The following is a 19,588-nucleotide window of genomic DNA, read 5'->3' as shown; positions in this document are numbered from 1 at the left end:
AGAGGATGCTTGTTTTATATGGACTCATCGCTTGAAACCTACCAGGCACGCTATACATGTTTAATGAATCAATCAATCAATCGATCAACTCCACAGAAAAGACCCACATGAAAGGATTACTCTCACGTGCTTGGGTCCAGAAGAAATAGGTCCATTCTTGCACTGAAGGAGTGCCTTTATTCATTCTGATTATTCATCCTTTATTCATGCCTGATTCATGGGAATATTTATTGAGCACCTTCTGTGTGCCGGGCATTTTGTTGAAGGAGAGAAAGCGAATATAAAAAATATATAGTCCCTACCATGAAGGAGTTCACAGACTACAAGGGGAGACAGGCAAATCAACAAAGACTTGCAATTAAATGTGCTGTATGCTACAATGGAATTGAATACATGTCTCCTCCTGGAGATGCCCATATGGAAGGCATACTGCTGGAAGGTACGTCCTGCCCACCATCCCTATGCTAGGAGCCACTTCAAGGATGCAGCCTTGAGAGAGTAATGTGTGGTTGAGACCATATGGACCGTATACCTGACTGAACCCCATTAAGGCCTCTATATAAACTCTTTAAGTTTCTGGCGGGCAGGCGTGGAGACCTACCTGTCTTGTGGCCACCCAAGACAAGACTCGTATGTAAGTTCTCTTGCTTCTTAAACCTGCCACCTACCAATCAGGAGTGGCTGCCTCTTTCTTCATCTCTTTCTTGGCTTCTTTTAGATGGATTATGTTTTATTATTGAAACTTTTTATATTACCTTGAAAGTCATAAACCTGTAAAGCTTTTTTTTAAAGAGGTCAGAAATATAAAGTAAGGTATTTCTTTTTTTTTAATTAATTTATTTATTTTTGGCTGCGTTGGGTCTTTGTTGCTGCGTGTGGGCTCTCTCTAGTTGCGATGAGCGGGGGCTTCTCTTCGTTGCGGTACGCGGGCTTCTCATCGCGGTGGCTTCTCTTGCTGTGGAGCACAGGCTCTAGGCACATGGGCTTCAGTAGTTGTGGTGTGTGGGCTCAGTAGTTGTGGCTCACAGGCTCTAGAGTGCAGGCTCAGTAGTTGTGGCGAATGGGCTTAGTTGCTCTACGGCATGTGGGATCTTCCTGGACCAGGGCTCGAACCTGTGTCTCCTGCATTGGCAGGTGGATTCTTAACCACTGCGCCACCAGGGAAGTCCTAAAGTAAGGTATTTCTAATGGAGGTAGAATTATACAGTAGAGAGGATAACGTCAGGACGTGGAGGACACACGTGGAGAAGGAGTACAGAGGAGTGCAGGCATAGGGTAGGTCCTTCGTGTAGGAGTCGGAGGTGAAGCAGAGATTATTTATAATGATGCAGGGATTTCATAGAGCATCCATAAAGAATTTGGAGAGAGCAGAGAAAAGACAGGCTCATCCTCAGTCAGTAGGCATGAAGAAGTATGGAAATAAGGACAAGACTGCATTTAGGAAAAATTCCTAATGAATAGAATACTAACCCTTCACTCCAAGATCACTTGAGATTTTCCCAAATATGCCTCATTCTGCCTAAGAGTAAGCATATAATGTAAAACACATTTTTGGTTCTTTTAACTGCACATTATAACTCAAACAGTCAAGTTTGAAGTAGAAAACACCAGTTATTATTATTGTTGTTATTGTTGAAAACAGTGAAGAAAAAAAGCAGAGTGGCCTTTACTCATTTGTAGCACTAGGTGGCACCAGAGCGCTGCATCCGAGGCAGTAAAATAGAGCCCGTGGCTGACACAGCAAAGCAAGAAAAGACTTTAAACGAGGGGGAATTCAATACTCTGGAAAGCTTGCCTCCGAAAGGACACTTCTTCTTTCACCTGATTAGTTTATGCATGTCTTCTGAAGGCCACTGTGGCCTTTATTTATCTAAAACAATTTTTTAACCTTATATACAAATTAGTGTCCCTGAAGAACAGAATAGAAATAGGACCCAAAGTATATTCTAAAATCTAATTTTAAAACTTTTCAGAAATAAAAGAGGACTTTACCTAAACATTAAAAGGGTGCATCATGCCCCTACCCCCAAAATGACAAAAAAAAAAAATGAACCTTAAGATAGATCCTAGGGCAACTGACATCTCCAATCAGAGCAGGACCTTGGTGAACTCACTCTCCCACAAAAGCAATGAAAATACAGGCAGAGCAACTAAGAACAATCATTTCAGAACCCTAAAAATTAACCAAAGCCATAGATTGAACTGCAAATCATCCATCCAAGAGGAACTATTGAACTTAGGTAAGACAGTAGGGTCTGTGACATTTTAACAGGGGCTATTCTCACCCCTCCTCCATCCCAAGCTCAGTGACCCACCCTACAGAACCCTATGAAAAGATAAAAGGGCGTCTTTAGGCTGAAATTAAACGACACTAGACAATAACTCCAATCCACACAGAGCAATAACAAGCACCCGTAAAGGTAACTACGCAAGTACATATAAAAAAAGTACAAATATATTTTTGTTTATAACCCCTCTATTCTTATATCTGCTTGTAAACACAACTGCATAAAGCAAGAATTCCTGTCCAGTTATTCTTTTAATAAGCAAGATATACATTTTTATTCTGTGAAGGGACTAAATTTTGGGAGTTTACTTGTTACTGCAGCACAACCTACCCTAATACAGAAATTATTACCTTGAAATAGTGTACAAATGTAATAAAACCTAAAATAGTTGTCATTGGCTTAGTGGCTGTGGAGCAAGTGAGGAGCAAGGGAACATCTTGCAGGCTGGAAAGATGGAGACCCAAGTTATGCAGCATTAAATTATTTCGTAAAAGTGTCCTCTTCAGGGACTCAGATGACCTACCGACAGCTACTGAGCCTATGACTCTGGAGAAAAAACTCGGGAAAGAAAAAAAGAAAGAATGTGTGTGCACATTGACTGTTCCCGGTTGCATTTAGCAAAAAATAATTGAATGATTTCAAAGCAGAACACCAGGGCCCTGAATGGCCTCAGCATGGCGTAGCTGATTCACCAGCCTAAATGCCTGCTTCTTACTTGGAAATAAATTACAATAGAAATAAATTAATTTCTATTGCGTTGTTACTAAAATGGGGGATCCATTTGCTACTGCGGCTTAGCCTACCCTAGTTAACACAAGAAACAATGAAAATAAATTAAGCATTGAACTCAAGGAAAAGAATAACAACTACAAACCCAAGGAAAGCAGATGGAAAATAGTAATGAGTATAAATGCAGAGATGAATCATTAGGAAAAAGAAAAACAATAGAACTAATAAATAAATACAAAACCACAAAAGTTTTGTTAGGGGAAGGGCAATAAAATAGATAAATCAGTAGCTCATCTGAACAGAAGCAAAGGTAGAAAGCATAAATAGGCAAAAAGAGATAAAAAGGAGAAAACAAAGAAATTTAAATAATCATAAGGGAATACTTTGCTACAGAGTATGTAAATAAATGTGGGAACCTAGGTGAAATGGGTAATTATCTAGAAAACTTAAATTACCAAATCTCACCCCAGAAGAGAGAAAATCTAAAGCAAACAATGACCTTATGGAAGAAATAGAGAATATTATAAAAATGGTACACATTCAAGAAGCACTAGACCCAAACTCTTGCAAAGCAGATTTGTACATAAACTTTTATAATTCCAGTGTAATTTAAACTGTTTCAGAACACTGAAAAAGAAGAAAGACATTTCCAAATCCTTTACATGAAGATAACATAACATACATTCCAAAAATCAAATAAAACGTCATAACTATACCCAATCATGAGTATGAATATTCATGCAAAAATCCAAATTAAGTATTAGCAAAGTGAATGCAGCAACACATAAAAACCAAAGGGAGATTCCTTCCAGGAATACAAAGATGATTCATCACCGAAAGGGTACCCATTAAAGGAGGTAAATTTAGGACGTCCATTATCAAAATCATTATTTCATGTGGTCTGGGAACACTGGTCAAAGTATTAGAGAAGATATCCACATGACGAAAACCTTAAAGAGCTATCAAAGGACACAAGCAAACGAAAATACTAAACAAATGGAAGGGCATAGAAAGTTGTGAGCCTGGAAGAGTCAATGTTACAAAGCCTTGGTGAATTAGTTTGCAACACCTAACATAATCCCAATTTAGGAAACCCAAAAGAACGAACTAAAAATACACGCCACAACAGGGATGAATCTTAACGAATACAAGCTTATTGAGCACCATAAACTCAGAAGAGTGCACACAATATGATTCCATTTCTATAAAATTTGAAGAGAGGGAAACCTAATTCATGATGTCAGGACAGTCCTGGAAGGAAGAGCAAGGAGTTCCTGGGTTTCTACTGGTGCTCTGTTTCTGGAGCTGCTTACACATGTGATGTTAGTTTGTGTCCCGTAGAGATAAATAAGAAGAATTGCCAGGAAAATTCTGGAAACGAATATTAGTGAGGAAGATTAGCCCTAACCAATACTATAATATTGTGTTCCTAGGGCACAAGTAGACAGAAATGTCAGTGAGCTAGAAGGATGGAGGGGGGTTGGGGAGGGAACACTAAACAAAAACTTATGGAAAATCATTTTTAAGAATTAAGGGAGTCTTTTCTACTATGACCTGGAATCCATAAAGGAAAAGACTCAACTACATAGAAGTGAAAAGAAAAAGAAAAGGAAATATCTTCATTAAAAAAAAAAAAATCACAGATAAACCATAATGGAAAAGAATATTAAAAAACTGCATGTATATGTATAACTGAATCACTTTTCTGTACAACAGAAATGAACACAACATTGTAAATCAACTATACTTCAGTTAAATAAATAAATAAAAATAAAGTGTTCAACAACAGCAAAAAAAAAATCACACAAAGAGAAAAAATCTAGACACACCAGTAAAAATATGTGCACCTCATATTTAAGTCATATAGACAAGTCATTTAATACACACAGACCTCCTAAAAATCAACAAGAAATAAGACAAGACCAACCAAAAATGGACAAAGGGAAAGAACAGACAGTTCACAGAAAAGTTAATTCAAATGTTAATTCAAAAGTTAATTCAAATTCTTTTCAGACTCAAATGTCTGAAAAGATGTCAGTCTCAGTCACAGTAAGAAAATATTTTTTAAAATATGGCTGCAAAAATAATTAGAACACACACATATAGCAGATTTTCTAGCTTCTTTCTAGATGGATTCTAAACATGGAAAATATTAAAAGATGGAGACAACTAGTCAAGGGAATAATAAACTGCTAAAAGAATATAGTTTCACTTGAAAAAGCAGACTTAGAATCCATCAAAGAAGGAAAAATAAGGTTTCCAGTACCAAACCTAATATTAAGGAAAATCAATATCCAGTATAAGTGGAAGCTGGGGCTCAGATTCTACCTGTTGAATATACCATAATTGTTCATATTTTTTTAAGATGTTAAATTTCTAATCTTTGAGAGGCTGCATTTGTTGTTGTTGTTTTTTTTAGTGGTATTCTTACTGTTATTATAGAAAACCAGTTTGCCCAAGAGCATTATTAGAAAAGAAAATCCTCCCTGAAATAGATACTCCCTGGAGGATTTCCCTCACTGAACCCTCAACTCTATCAAGTGACTTGAGAAAAGATTAGGAAGACTTCAAATAATCCCGTACGTAGCAACCACAAAACAATACTTGACAGTTACAGGACACGTTTCAGTTTTCAAAGTACTTCACATTCATCAGCTCCTTCAGGTTAATAAAACCAACCTAAAAGGTAACAATAACACCCAGAAAATCAGGAAGTTCACATGATGACGCAGATGCTGTGGCTTTGGGCCCTGGAAATTCTTACAGAAATTAAAACTAACACTGAGGCAAGAGAAATCGTGGCAGCAGGAATGGATGGAAGCAGGGTGCTTATAACTGGTATGTTCCACCTTTATGTTTAAAGGAAGAAAAGGTCAGCTGGGTTGATTTAAGATTTCTGAAGAAATTTCAGCAGAGATTTAAAAAGACTTAGAGAAAGAGATTACTTCATCAAAGAACCTTGAACCATGTAGATCAGTGCTGAATTAGCATATGCTGAAAGCAGTAATTAAGAAAAAAAATTCTTGGATTTATTTAGTGTTTTTCTTCTAAGAATTTCAAAAGAGCTGTTTAATTTTGTTATCATTAATTCTCATGGTACTCCTCGTATTCTTAAGTGAGTATGTTAATATTCCTCTAATTTTATATGTAGATTAAAAAATTGGGCTGTTGAAACCAAAGCTCAAGGTCTCTAAAAAGGTCAGTGGTGTAAATTTGTTATGTGTCTCAGTCTATTTTAGGAAGGTTAGACCCCCAAGATAGATCTGATGTGCAGGAAACCATCATTTCCATAGAATGAATACTATAAAAGAGCACAACAGAGTAAATTTGTTCAGAGTAGAAAAGTCAGCTCACAAAAACAGACCCATGAGTCTGTGAGCCATGAGTCCAAGAATTAGACATTCTGATCAAGAACATGAACTTACTGTATGTTTTGTAATGTAACTAGCAAGCTGATGGCACTAAATAAAAATGAAACATAGCAAGTATAAACCCATTAGCCTATGGTTTATTCACTACAATCTTAGGAGGATGAGTTGCTCTTTTTTTTTAAATCATCTTTGTCCTCTGTTTAACCTTTCTAGCAGTTTATGAAGAATTAGTCATTATATTTGAAGAGTCTAGTAAATTACAAATAAAAGAAAGCTAATTCTGATAGGACAGAATGTACAAAAATGGCAACTCAGAGCGGAATGGCAACCTTCCTATCTCAGGTCCAAGGTCATGAGCTTTGTAGCTTTCCTTTAGAAGGGGTATCAGAGTTTTAAGAGTTTTAAAAAGACCTTGGCTTTCTGAAACCACTCAGGTTTTTACATTGTTATATTATTCAGTGAAGTAGTTCATTGTGCATCTGAGTAGCCCTGACTGGAATCTGTAACTTTAAGCGTGAACAGGCAAGGGGCCAGTCCTGTCCAGTGATTAAAGTTACAGAAATTCTAAAAATCATGATGACTCTGTCCAAAGCTGAAAGCCAGCTGAAACTTTGGGAATAAACAGCAACCGGACACACAGACTGAATTCAAAGCTTCAGCACTTAGAGAACATGCCAATAAGTGTTAACTTATTATAATTGATGAATCATCATCGTCATTGTCATCACTGTTATTATTCATTTAACCCCACATCTTTAAACTCATGAAAAGGAAGCCAGAGAACCGGATTATAGCACAGGGAACCATGTGCAATATCCTGTGATAAACCATAACGAAAAAATCCCTTTGCTGTACAGCAGAAATTAACACAACATTGTAAATCAACTGTACTTCAATAAAAAATAAAGTAGTCTAAGTAAAAAACAAAACAACAGCAACAAAAAGTACTCCATGCTGCCTTTTGCTCACCGCACCCACTTATAACTCCGCAGCTACAACATTGAGGTAATGAGCTGGGCCTTACCCTGACAACGGGAAAGTCAAAGTACATTGTGACCTCCTTTGTGGTATTTGCTCACTTAATCTTTCTCCAGATAATTGCTTGTCCAATCCTTTCTCTCCTTCAAGTCTTTGCTCAAATCTCTCCTTCTCAACGAGGCCATCCTGTCTACTCTGTTGACCACCACAAAATGCCCCAGTTCGCTCCACCTTCGCCCCCATTCCCGATGCATATTTTCTTGCTTTCCTTTTTATTTTTACACAGTATTTATCAAATTCTAATATGCAATGTAATTTGCATATTTATTCTATTTCCCACCTACTGCCTTTAAAATACAAGTTCCATGATAAAAGAGAACTTTCTTTGTTTTGTTCACCTTAATATCCCAAGTACCTAGATTACTGCCTGACACTCAAAAAACAAAAAAAAAGATGAACCTAGTTTTTGTATATATTCCGTTCTATTACCTTTGCAAACTATCTCTATTATTACTTGGCTTTCTTGTGGCATGGTCCATGATGAATGAATATCAAGTTGGGCTTCCCTGGTGGTGCAGTGGTTGAGAGTCCGCCTGCTGATGCAGGGGATGCGGGTTCGTGCCCTGGTCCAGGAGGATCCCACATGCCGCGGAGCAGCCAGGCCCATGGGCCATGGCCACTGAGCCCGCGCCTCTGGAGCCTGTGCTCCGCAATGGGAGAGGCCACAACAGTGAGAGGCCCGCGTACCGCAAAAAAAAAAAAAAAAGCATTATGTTTTATGATGTCATATGCCCAAGACCCTTGGAAATTACCATCCCAACTTTTAATTCTGAACACCCTGTGAAAATTTTAGAATTTTTCTGGCAGGTGAAGTTGATCTTGGATGGGAAAATATACCAAATGGAAGCCAAAAAAAAAAGGATAAACATGCTTTCTGTTGAATTTTCCATTCGAATGGCTCCTCTATGAATAGTAATGAATATTAAAATAACACAAGCTAACATTTATTAGCATTAATTCAGTGCTATGCTTTAATATACTAGCTCAATGAATCTTCAGAACAATACCACGGGGCAAATACTGTTCTACCATTTTGCAGAGACAGTGGAAAAACATTTAAAGTCATGTAACAAGTAATGACAAAGTCAAGATTGGAACCCAGGGCTGTCTGCAGACTCTTGCGGTTATACCAAATTATACCACATTGGTGAAACACCACACACACACACACACACACACACACACACACACACACACACACACACACCATTTCCCAAATATAATCCAAGGTAAATAATTCATGACGGCTGGCATTTCCAAAGTTCCAGGGCATCAATCAAAATGCTTTTTGTCTTAAAAAGTTTGAGCAATTCCATTGAACTGTTAATCTTCCTAATATACTGTTTTACACCTAGAAGTATGAAGGTCTGATAAAAGTAACTAAAAATTCGAGAACCATCTTTTTATCCGGAAGATTGTTCCATGTCTTAAAGAATTTACACATAGCTCTTGAGGGAATATTTTTCCTCACCCCTCTCTCTCACCCCTCCAGGGTTTCTCATCTCTCCTCATGTCCAGACACCCCGCTCATTTTTTAAGTCCTTTCTAATCCAGCTTCCTTTCTCAGCTTTTCTCCAGAAAATATTCTTTCCTGTCGTTGAGTCATGACAATAGCCTGTGAACACCAAAATCCTTGTCCTTTCTTCCTTATGCTTTCTTCTTCTTCCTCTTACGATCCTGTCTTTACCATCCACTTGTTTACCCCGCCAACCCTGAAAGTTCTCTCTCCTCTGTTACACCATCTCACCGTGAGGGTGACCATCCTGGGATTTTAGCCCTGAGTGGCCTGTATCGGGAACCTGGGACAGTTGGTCACTTTGTACGTCACCCTCTTTCTCACAGATTCCCACTGCCTTTCAACTGCTCTACTGTTCCACACAGTCCAAGCAGTATGTCCCTCTCACATTGCTATTTCGTCCTATTTGTTAATCTTGACTCTCTAAGATCCTGGATGGCAAGGGCAGCTCTAGATTAATTTTCCCCATCTCCACTTTCTTACTCTTTATTTTTTTCACTATAAATTGTCTCCCTGCGCACAACTAAAGCTGATTTTTTTAAAAACTTTATTTTTATTTATTTATTTTTGGCTGCATTGGGTCTTCATTGCTGCACGCGGGCTTTCTCTAGTTGCGGGGAGCGGGGGCTACTCTTCGTTGCGGTGCGTGGGCTTCTCATTGCAGTGGCTTCTCTCGTTGGGGAGCACGGGCTCTAGGCGCTTGGGCTTCATTAGTTGTGGCATGCAGGCTCAGTAGTTGTGGCACACGGGCTTAGTTGCTCCGTGGCGTGTGGGATCTCCCCGGACCAGGGCTCGAACCAGTGTTCCCTACATTGGCAGGCAGATTCTTAACCACTGCGTCACCAGGGAAGTCCCCACAACTTTTTTCTTTGAAGAGAGCAAATCCATATGGCCATTCCCTCTGTTTTCACTAACACCAACCTGTTACCCTCTTTGTCTGATTCTTCAAAGTCTTCCCCCTTGGTTCTTATTTTTATCAACTTCTATTTAAATATATTTGTCACTCCAGTTCTGTCTTCACACTCTGTTCTTTTGTTACTATCTTCCTGGTGGAATGAGCAGGGCCAGACAGAGTGGGCGTGGCTACAGCGCTCACCTCTGAGTAGCCCAGGACACCTATGCTACTTCCCCAGCTGTAAGATTCAGAGGGTTAAAAGAAACAGATGTGAAAGTAACAAATGATGAATTTTAGGAAGGATCAAGCACAGACAGACTCCCTGCCAGGACAGTTTCCTGCTCAGAGGTCCCAGATGGGGAAAAGGTCTCAGGGGATCGTACTGCTGGAGGTTCAAGGGGGGTCCACAGGATGAGTCTCTGAATCGTGGTGTGGAGAGTGATAACCACTTGGTACCCCTCTTTGTATCAGGTGTGTGAGTCAAGCAAGGGGTCAAGTTTAGCTAATTTAGAAGGCCCTGAGGACGGATCCCTCTGGAACTTGAGAGGCTTAAGGTCCTGGAAGGCAGCAGAGAGTCCGTGAAGGGCAGGAAGAGTCTGCCAGGGTGGATGTCTGCCAGGTGTGGACAGGGCTTCTAACACAGAAGCACACACTGGGTCCCCCTGCTCTCTATGTGGCCCGAATAGTTCATGTCAAGTGTTTGACATTGGCTTAGAGAATTACTTCCAAAACTCCGTTCCCACCATAAATGCTCTCCTTTCTGATCTCCTGATTCTCTGACATTCCTACTCTATAACCAGTTGTCCCCAAATCATCCCAAATACAACATGACCAAAAAAAAAGCCTTCTCCCTAAACTATTCCCTGGGTCATTTAACATCATTACCATCCACCTAATTGCTTAAGCTAGAAACCTGGGTGGGGTTATCTTGAACATTTCCCACAAACCCTTATCCACAATTCTAGAACCCAAAAAGCTCTGAAAACCAAAACTCATCTCGTAAGGTGGCCCCAAAACTCATGTGGTAACAAAACTTGCAACCTGGGGCTATCTGTGGCCAACCATACATGTAAATACTAGAAAAACAAAATAATTAGAAACTAGGTTTGCTAAAGGGGCTGATCCGAGGAACTGCTTGCTCTCTTCATTGGAAAGGGTATGAATAATAAGAGCTAATATTTGTTTCTCAGTGTAATTATCCATTCCCAGCCTCACTCCCCAAATGATTTGAGGGCGGCTTAAAAAGTTAAATGCACAGAATCTGCACCAAAGATACCCTGATAAATAACACCTAGTTTACTGCCGTAATGGCCTGTCACTGACACCCTGATGTGGTGATACTGTTAGATCATTACACACAGGGTGACCGGCTCATCCTGGCAGCTTTTTTTTTTAAACTGAAGTATGATTTACAATGATGTGTTAGTTTCAGGTGTGCGGCCAAGTGAGCTATATATATATATGTTTACATATATATATATGTATACATTCCCTTTCAGACTCTCTTGCAGGCAATCACAAAATACTGAGTACAGTTCTCTGTGCTACACAGTAGGTCCCTGCTGGTTATCTGCTTCACATATAGCAATGTGTATATGCCAATCCCAAGCTCCCAGTCTATCCCTCCTCCCTACCACCACCCCAGGCAACCACAAGTTTGTCTTCTATGTCTATGTGCCTATTTCTGTTTTATATATTAATTCATTTGTATCTCTTTTTTTTTTAAGATTCCACTTACAAGTGATATCATGTGGTATTTGTCTTTCTCTCTCTGGCTTGCTTCACGTAATATGATGTTTCCTAGGTCCATCCCTGTTGCTGCATATGGTATTATTGCATTCTTTTTTATGGCTAATATCCCATTGTATATATATATATACCACAATAAGAGCTAATATTTATTGAGAACTTACTACGTGCTAAGCACCTTCGCAAGCCTTTCCATCTATTAATTTATTTAGTCTTCCCAGCCAGCCTATGAGGTAGGTACTATTTCATATAATTCCCATTTTACAGATGAGAAAACTGAGCCACAGAGAAGTAACTTGTTCAAGGTCGCACAGCCAATAAATGGTACAATTTGAAAGACTGAAAGAAAACTGCAAAGGCAATGACTTTCTTATCATGCAATTCAATGTTATTATATGTCCTATCTTTATAAAAGCAAGATAGTGTCTCTGTTCTCTGGCAGTAAAGGACCCACACTTCAGGAAACGCTGGCCTCCTACAGGACACTCTCATTTCTTTAGGATTTTTACAGTTGCACTCTCTTCTACCTTTGTAGCCTCACCTCCTGCCACAGGAAACTCTCGACCTCTAGCAGTTCACTGAGCCCACTGTTTATTTGTACTCACATGCCTTTGCTCACACTGCCTGGAATTCCCTTCTTCTTTTTTTCTATTAATCCTAGTCATACGCAGCTCAAATGACACTCAGCAAAGCATCCCCCAGAGAACCCAGGCATAATGGATTGTTCCTTTGCCTTGAGCCCAGGACACTTGGCTTATTCTTTTGTCCTGGCACTTACTTATTCTCTCTTACTCTCTAGATCTGGGGCTTTGTAACCTCCAATCCTTAGCCTAGTCTCTTACACCTAGAGACTAGGCTAGAGTAAGTGCTAAATAAATATCAATTAAATTAGATGTATTCACACCTGGAAGGTTTTGTCCAACATCTCCATCAATATAGAGAAGAGATCCACGGGTGTGTGGATATCGTGGCCTGTCGTGATTGTAGCAGGAACTGTAAATAGGGGTAGCATGGAGGGATAACAGGGTGGAGAGGGAAAGGCCCTGTGACACTGGGCTGTGCACTGCTGCTTTCGGCCGCAGAGGAAGAGAGGCTGGCTACATCTCACAGTGCAGTCTGTTTCAGAACTAATTATGGTACTCCCTTCCACAGACCTCATCACCAGTAAACCCTCAAAGATGAAGGTTTTTCTAAATTAATGAATGCAAAAATTACAGAGAAGAAAACACGTTCATACAAGAAAATCCCAAAGTTCCTTCCTATCCCTAGACCTGAAACTGTCCTAGCCTCCAAGCATAAAAGCTTCACTTTCTGACACTGTCAGAAGGCGATCGATCGCTACCCAGAGCAAATGGAGGAGGGTGGAGGCCCTGCTTCCCAGGATGTTGACGTACACCCGGTAAACGAAGAGTCAGCACATCGGCGAGGACTTAACTTTCTGTGAACAGATTCTCTTGCTTTATTCGCCTTCCCTAGGGAATATGTAAGGCCAGGGGCTCGAGCACTCAGCGGTTGCCAGTGCCTTCTACACCCGAACCTATGGGTTCACAGGTCCTTTCCCTTTTGAGCAGACAGTAAAGACAAACGCGGGATTATCTGTCACCAAGGATGAGCTCCCCGCCGACCCGCGGCTCACTGGCCGGTGCTCCGTCACCCCTCAGTCCTGGGCTGCACGCCGCCCAGTGAGCGGTCCGCAGCCGCTCTCCATCTGTTCTGGACCTGTCCCGGGGCGCACCGCGACGCTCAGCCCACTCTCCGTCCCGCCTAAGACACCAGATCCTCTTCACCCGCTGCCACCGGCTTCCAGAGAAGAGTGGAGAATAGTAGTCTCCGAGCCTGACCTTGGGCTTAATTTCAATTTCCCCGAAACCTCTCGCAGCCCTGGGCTGACTCCGCCTCCCGGGACACAAGGGCGCGGCACACCCAAAGCTGCATAGCGCGAGCCTCGAGGGCTGCCTGAGGCCCTGGGGGCGGGGCGGGTCGGGTGCGGGGGGCGGGCCCTGGGGGCGGAGTGGGCGCAGGTGAGGTGGGCTGTCCCTGGAGGCGGGGCGGCCCCTGGGGGAGGGGCGATGCGGGGCGGGCCCAGAGGGGGCGAGCGCAGGCGGTGTCTGGCCCAGGGGGCGGGGCGGGCCCAGGGGGAGGGGCGAGGCGGAGCGGACCCGGAGGGGACGGGCGCAGACTGTGTCTGGCCCAGGGGGCGGGGCCGGGGCGGACCCTGGGGGCGGGCTCAGGCGGCGGCTAGGCCGAGCGTGCTGCAGGCCGTCCGTAGGCCCAGCGCGCCACCATGGAGCGACAGCCCCGGCGGCCGCTGGGACCGCTGCAGCAGCAGAGGCATCCGAGGAGGAACGGGGGCTGAAGCCGTGGCCTCCGGGTAGTGGGCCCGTGAACACCCGCCGTCCCCGAGCCCCGACTCCTCCTCCCTGCCTTCCCGGGCGCAGGCGGTGACCCTGCCGGACGATGCGCGTCCCCGGCCGCCCCCGGGGCTGAGCCCGCCGCCCCGCGCTCGGCCCTCGCCCTCGCCGTCGCCCTCCATGGCCTTGCCGGGTGCCGAGGTCGCGGCTGACAGGCCGGGGTCGCCGGCGCCGGGCGCCCCCGCCGGCTCCGCGTCGTCGTCGTCCGCCTCCTCCGGCGGCTCGGGCTCGGCCTCGGCCTCGGCGGGAGCAGGGCTGTGGGCCGCGCTGTACGACTACGAGGCGCGCGGCGAGGACGAGCTGAGCCTGCGACGCGGCCAGCTGGTGGAGGTGCTGTCCCAGGACGCCGCCGTGTCGGGCGACGAGGGCTGGTGGGCCGGCCAGGTGCAGCGGCGCCTCGGCATCTTCCCCGCCAACTACGTGGCTCCGTGCCGCCCGGCCACCCGCCCCGCGCCGCCGCCCGCCCGGCCGCCGCCGCCGCGGCCCGGCTCGCCTGTGCACGTCGACTTCGAGAGGCTGGAGCTCCAGGAGCTCATCGGCGCTGGGGGCTTTGGGCAGGTGTACCGCGCCACCTGGCAGGGCCAGGAGGTGGCGGTGAAGGCGGCGCGCCGGGACCCGGACCAGGACGCGGCGGCGGCGGCCGAGAGCGTGCGGCGCGAGGCCCGGCTCTTCGCCATGCTGCGGCACCCCAATATCATCGAGCTGCGCGGCGTGTGCCTGCGGCAGCCGCACCTCTGCCTGGTGCTCGAGTTCGCCCGCGGCGGAGCGCTCAACCGCGCGCTGGCCGCCGCCAACGCCGCCCCGGACCCCCGCGTGCCCGGGCCGCGCCGCGCGCGCCGCATCCCCCCGCACGTGCTGGTCAACTGGGCGGTGCAGATCGCGCGGGGCATGCTCTACCTGCACGAGGAGGCCGTCGTGCCCATCCTGCACCGGGACCTCAAGTCCAGCAACAGTAAGTAAGGGCGGGTGGGGTGGGGGGAGTGGAGGGGGAGCGGAGGACGCAACCGCGCCCAGCGCAGCCCACCTCGGTGCGGGCGCTGGGCGGGCTCCGCGGGGCCAGGTGCTCGGGGGAAGGAGGCGGGGCTCGGCCTCCCGACGCCGGCAGCCCCTCCTAAGCCGGCCTTCCGGGGCTCAGAGGGCCCTCTGGGCCCTGGTTACTTGCTTTGGGGCAGGTGATACACTTACCTTGCCGGGTTTCTTTCAGGTGCCTTTTTTAGAAAGGCAGATCAGACTTGCTTGCCTAAGACACAGTTGTAAAATATCGGGGCTTTCTGGAAACCTCACGGTGCTGTTTGGCCTTTGGGTACAATAAGTGGTTCATTTGGATAGAACTCTGCAAACCGAGGCCGTCCTCGGGAACCCATGGCCCCCCGTCTTGCCTAGTGGCCTACATCAAACTGCCCTTCGCTTCAGCTTTACAAGCACTGTGTTGAGGTCTCTTCTTTCCCGCTTTAAATATGGCTTCGTGTCCTTTGACGTTAACAAAGAGTTTTCATTCAGATGTCTCTGCCCATGAGGTAGGTTTTCATTATTGGTTCGGTGGCTTGAGTGTTGGTGAATAGTCTTCAGACCCAGAAACACCATTTGTGCCATCATGCACTTTGGGGTGGATTTCAGAGCAAGTTCATTGTCCTTGTGCAGGTACTTGAAATCCTGAAGACCTGGCCTATATCATTCACTCTGTTTATAAATCAGGGTGCATTTTCCAGATGTCAGTAAGGAACTGACAAATGAACTAAACACAAATCCTATTAAGTTTCATCGTATAGAAGATATAATAGCATTAGCTGCTTAAAGTTTGTTCTTCAGTATTGCAGATCATTTCACATTCTGAGTGTCCTGTCCATGGATCCCATAAGCCTCTCTCCCCAGTGAAGTCCTGTGAGCCTTTGTCTGCTGGAAGCTTGCTGTAGAACCGGGTATTTTAAGGACAGCAGGAGCATTCTGCTTGCTCTGGTTGTTCGCAGTTGCCGCAGTTCTGTGATAGACATGGAACCCGGCCTTTTACAGACCTACTCTGTTTCAGGACATCGAATCACCAACACAGGGACTTCTCTGGTGGTGTAGTGGTTAAGACTCCAAGCTTCCACTGCAGGGGGCACGGGTTCAATCCCTGGTCCTGGTCCAGGAACTAAGATCCCACATGACCTGGGGCGCAGCCAAAACAAAAACAAAAAAAATCACCAACACAGGCAAACTCTTTGGGTTGGACTCGTCCTTAGATGGAAGAATTAAAGGGTCTGTAACTATTACTTTTGCATTGTGCTTAGGCTGTTTCATAGTAATGCTTGAGGTCCATGTGACCTGTTCACAAAGAAGAGCAAGTTTGCTAGTGTTTGTAAAAGCATAAGGAGGCTAGATTAATCCATGTTCCAACGTAGAAGTGAAAAACTTTAAAAGGACTAATACTGTTAAATAGTGAAAAGAAATAATATGACCCTGGAATAATAACGTGGTTAAATAGTTTTTATTGACACCAGAAAAACTTGTAGGGTGGGACGAGTAGACTACTGTGTCTCTGGGAGATATTATGTAATCTGAAGGTGATTATATGCTGCAACTTCGTTTTCGAAAGACTTTTCACCCTCAGAATAAGTTGCCGAACTTCCTGGAGCATTTTAATTTCTGTAATTGTCAGGCAGGGTTGCCTTTGCACTTGAAGTATCGTACTTTTTAAAAAGACTTAATTGGCTAGGTCACTCACCTAGCCAAATGTTTGTTACGATATGACCACTTTTATAGTTTTTTGATTTCTACAATGTAGCATTTTGAATGGGGCCTAAAAGGTGCAGATCACAGCATCTAGACATCACCTTATCTTGGATCTGGCGTTATTTATTCAATGAATAAATGCAGATACTTTGGGACCCTCTTATGATATATGAAGCCATAACTTCTTTTATTTTAATTTTTTAAAATTAATTAATTTGTTTAGTTAGTTTTGGCGTTGGGTCTTCGTTGCTGCGCGCGGGCTTTCTCTAGTTACAGCGAGCAAGAGCCACTCTTCGTTGCGGTGCGCGGGCTTCTGATTGCGGTGGCTTCTCTTGTTGTGGAGCACAGGCTCTAGGCGTGTGGGCTTCAGTAGTTGTGGCACAGCGGGCTCAATAGTTGTGGCTCGCGGGCTCTAGAGCCCAGGCTCAGTAGTTGTGGCACACGGGCTTAGATGCTCTGCGGCATGTGGGATCTTCCCAGACCAGGGCTCGAACCCGTGTCCCCTGCATTGGCAGGTGGATTATTAACCACGGTGCCACCAGGGAAGACCTGAAGCCATAACTTCTTGTTCAGACTGTTCGAGTACAGCAGAGACTCTATTACAGTATATTTTGTTTGACTTCATTGGTTATTTGCTAATGGTGGTAGTGAGTTAATGATAATGTAAACAAGGTTTTAAAAATCAATATTGAATTTTAGTTTTATTCTTTAGTCTACTCCTGTAACAAAGAGCCAGTATAGGACTACTTGGACCCGAGCTAGTAGAAATTATTGTTTAAAGCAAATGTTTAAAGTTATCAAAGTAAGATACGGCTCTCAATATGTTTTCTTTTATCTTTTCTCGTTGGTCTTTTTTTTCTGTCATATAGTCTGAGACAGTGTTTATGTTGAAATAAAAGCTGATCTTGTGATGGTACAAACAACTTTGTCCCTTCTCTAACAGCGAAAGATTGAAAGTTGAGCCACATTAGCAAGTTTTAAGCATCATTTATGCCGTTTAAATATGCTAGGCCCTGTCACTCCCAGATGCAAAGTAAATAGAAAACGCTTTGCTAAATCTGTATACCACAACTAGAGAGCCAGACAGAGCAACCTTGAGTTACTGTGAAAAGGGCCAGTTTTATATGCACTCAGAGCAGAGAAAAATCATCATGAGCTGGAACTCATTTATTCAACAGATTTTGAGGGCCCACCCTGTACCAGGCACTTCTGGGCCCCGGGACACAAGTGGCAAAGCAGATGGCAAACAGTGTCCCCTCCAGCACAGGGCTTAGTCTGATAGGGAAGCTAGATGGCAGTCATGAAAATACCAGGAAGTGCTGTAGAGGAAAAGAAAGCATGGTGACGGGTGGAGAGCGAAGGGGAGAAGGATGATGTCTGTGTCTCCAAGATTACCCTGGCCACTCTGGTGAATGGACTAGTAATTGGCCTGAGTGAAGGCTGGGGAGGTTCTCCAGGCCAGAGAAGACACTGACTTGACTGAGGGCGGTAGCAATGGAAGTGGTTTTCAGGGAAGTTACCAGGACGGAGTGAAAAGAAAATGGTACAGTATGTGAATTGCTGAGGGGGTTTGAATTATTAGAATTTAGTCCTAAGTGTTTTGTTTATTCTGGTGTAGTTCAGGACTGAAAGAAAATTGCATGGCATGATTTATGGTTCCTTTCTTACTAATGTTGCTTACTGTGTTCTACCTTTTTTTTTTTTTTTAAAGCAGAAAATAAACGTTCCGTGACAAACTGAGCCAGAGACTTTGGTAGCTGCTTATTTGTGTACTTTTTATTTGTCCCAATTTTTATCCCAATTTTTTTTATCCCAATTTTTTTTTAGCCCTCTGAGAGTAATTATTATCTATATAATTATCTACAAGGACATCTACAGTCTATAAATAGACATAGTTATACTTATTATGAAATGCAATTTAGAGCTTTTGCTAGAACAAACTACAAAAGGAATCTAAATTCTGTTTTAGCTTCTCTCATTAGGGCAGTGTTAATAAAGGAACTATTTGAGAAAATTATAGCCAACGTGATCTCCAGATAAGGTGCTTAAAAAGCTCATAAGAGTGATCCGGAGGAGCTATTAATTACGCTACTATCAGTTAAGAGAAATGCGTCTTCTCCCTTCTCCTGTCTGTGCAGCTTCATACCACAGCCTCTTCCTATTCCAAGGGTCCAGGGAGATCAGTCCAGAGAGCGCAGTGGTGACAGAGAGCTAATCAGCTTGTGAAACAGAATTGGCTAAAGATGTATTCTTGAAAGAAGAGCAAGCAGAGCAGGTCACCGCATCTTCCCCTACCATTTTTATGCTTGCATATTAAAAAATAAATGGTCCACTTTTCATTTCTTATAGTTGAAAGGAGGGGCAGTAATTTAGTGCTGGGTTATGCTCACTTTCACTGTGCATCTCTGATCACTTTGTAGTCACTGTCAAGTGCATTAAAGTATGGGAATGGAAAGAGGAGAGGGGAAATCTCCATCATTTCAGAAGGCCGTCTGTAATTCCTGCTTTCCCACGCTAGCCTGGGAGGGTTGAACTTTTCCAGAATAGTGCAGCACCGGAAGGAGCCTTGGCTTTGAAGTCAGACCTGGGTTTGAATATTGGTGTCTTCCTCTACAAGCTGTGTGACCTTGGGCAAGTGATACAACCTCCTTGAGCCTGAAAGTCTTGACTGCTGATACTGCAGGGAAAATCTGTTTAATATTTTTTTATCCCTTCCTAGGCAATTGGGTAGATTCCGCATGAAAGTAGGTGGCTTTTTTAGGGGACAGTTAGGAGTCAGGTGTGGCTAGAAAGAAAGCAAGACGGGCTTTTGCTGGGAAGGAGACAGGCGTTTAACAAGTGGCCAGACAACATGGCCTTGAATGCCACACTGAGAGGTG

General features: G+C 44.0%; 1 protein-coding gene across 3 annotated transcripts in view; it reads left to right on the top strand.

Annotated features, from left to right (window-relative positions):
* Nucleotides 1–13,843: 13,843 nt before the first annotated feature.
* MAP3K21 (mitogen-activated protein kinase kinase kinase 21) overlaps nt 13,844–19,588 on the top strand; it is a 54,433-nt gene continuing 48,688 nt past the window's right edge. For 2 of the 3 annotated variants that reach the window (XM_033841653.2, XM_019941551.3), the window contains exon 1: nt 13,846–14,949. In XM_033841653.2, coding sequence (XP_033697544.1) covers nt 14,118–14,949 — 832 coding nt within the window. In that variant the 5' untranslated portion in view covers nt 13,846–14,117. Of the gene's footprint in view, nt 14,950–19,588 lie in introns of all 3 variants that reach the window. The other variant, XM_019941553.3, reaches the window with a different exon arrangement.

The sequence above is a fragment of the Tursiops truncatus genome, chromosome 16, assembly GCF_011762595.2.
Source record: "Tursiops truncatus isolate mTurTru1 chromosome 16, mTurTru1.mat.Y, whole genome shotgun sequence".
NCBI classification, from domain to species: domain Eukaryota; kingdom Metazoa; phylum Chordata; class Mammalia; order Artiodactyla; family Delphinidae; genus Tursiops; species Tursiops truncatus.
Note: the sequence above shows the minus strand (reverse complement) of the source record. Positions and strands in the feature narration are given on the sequence as shown.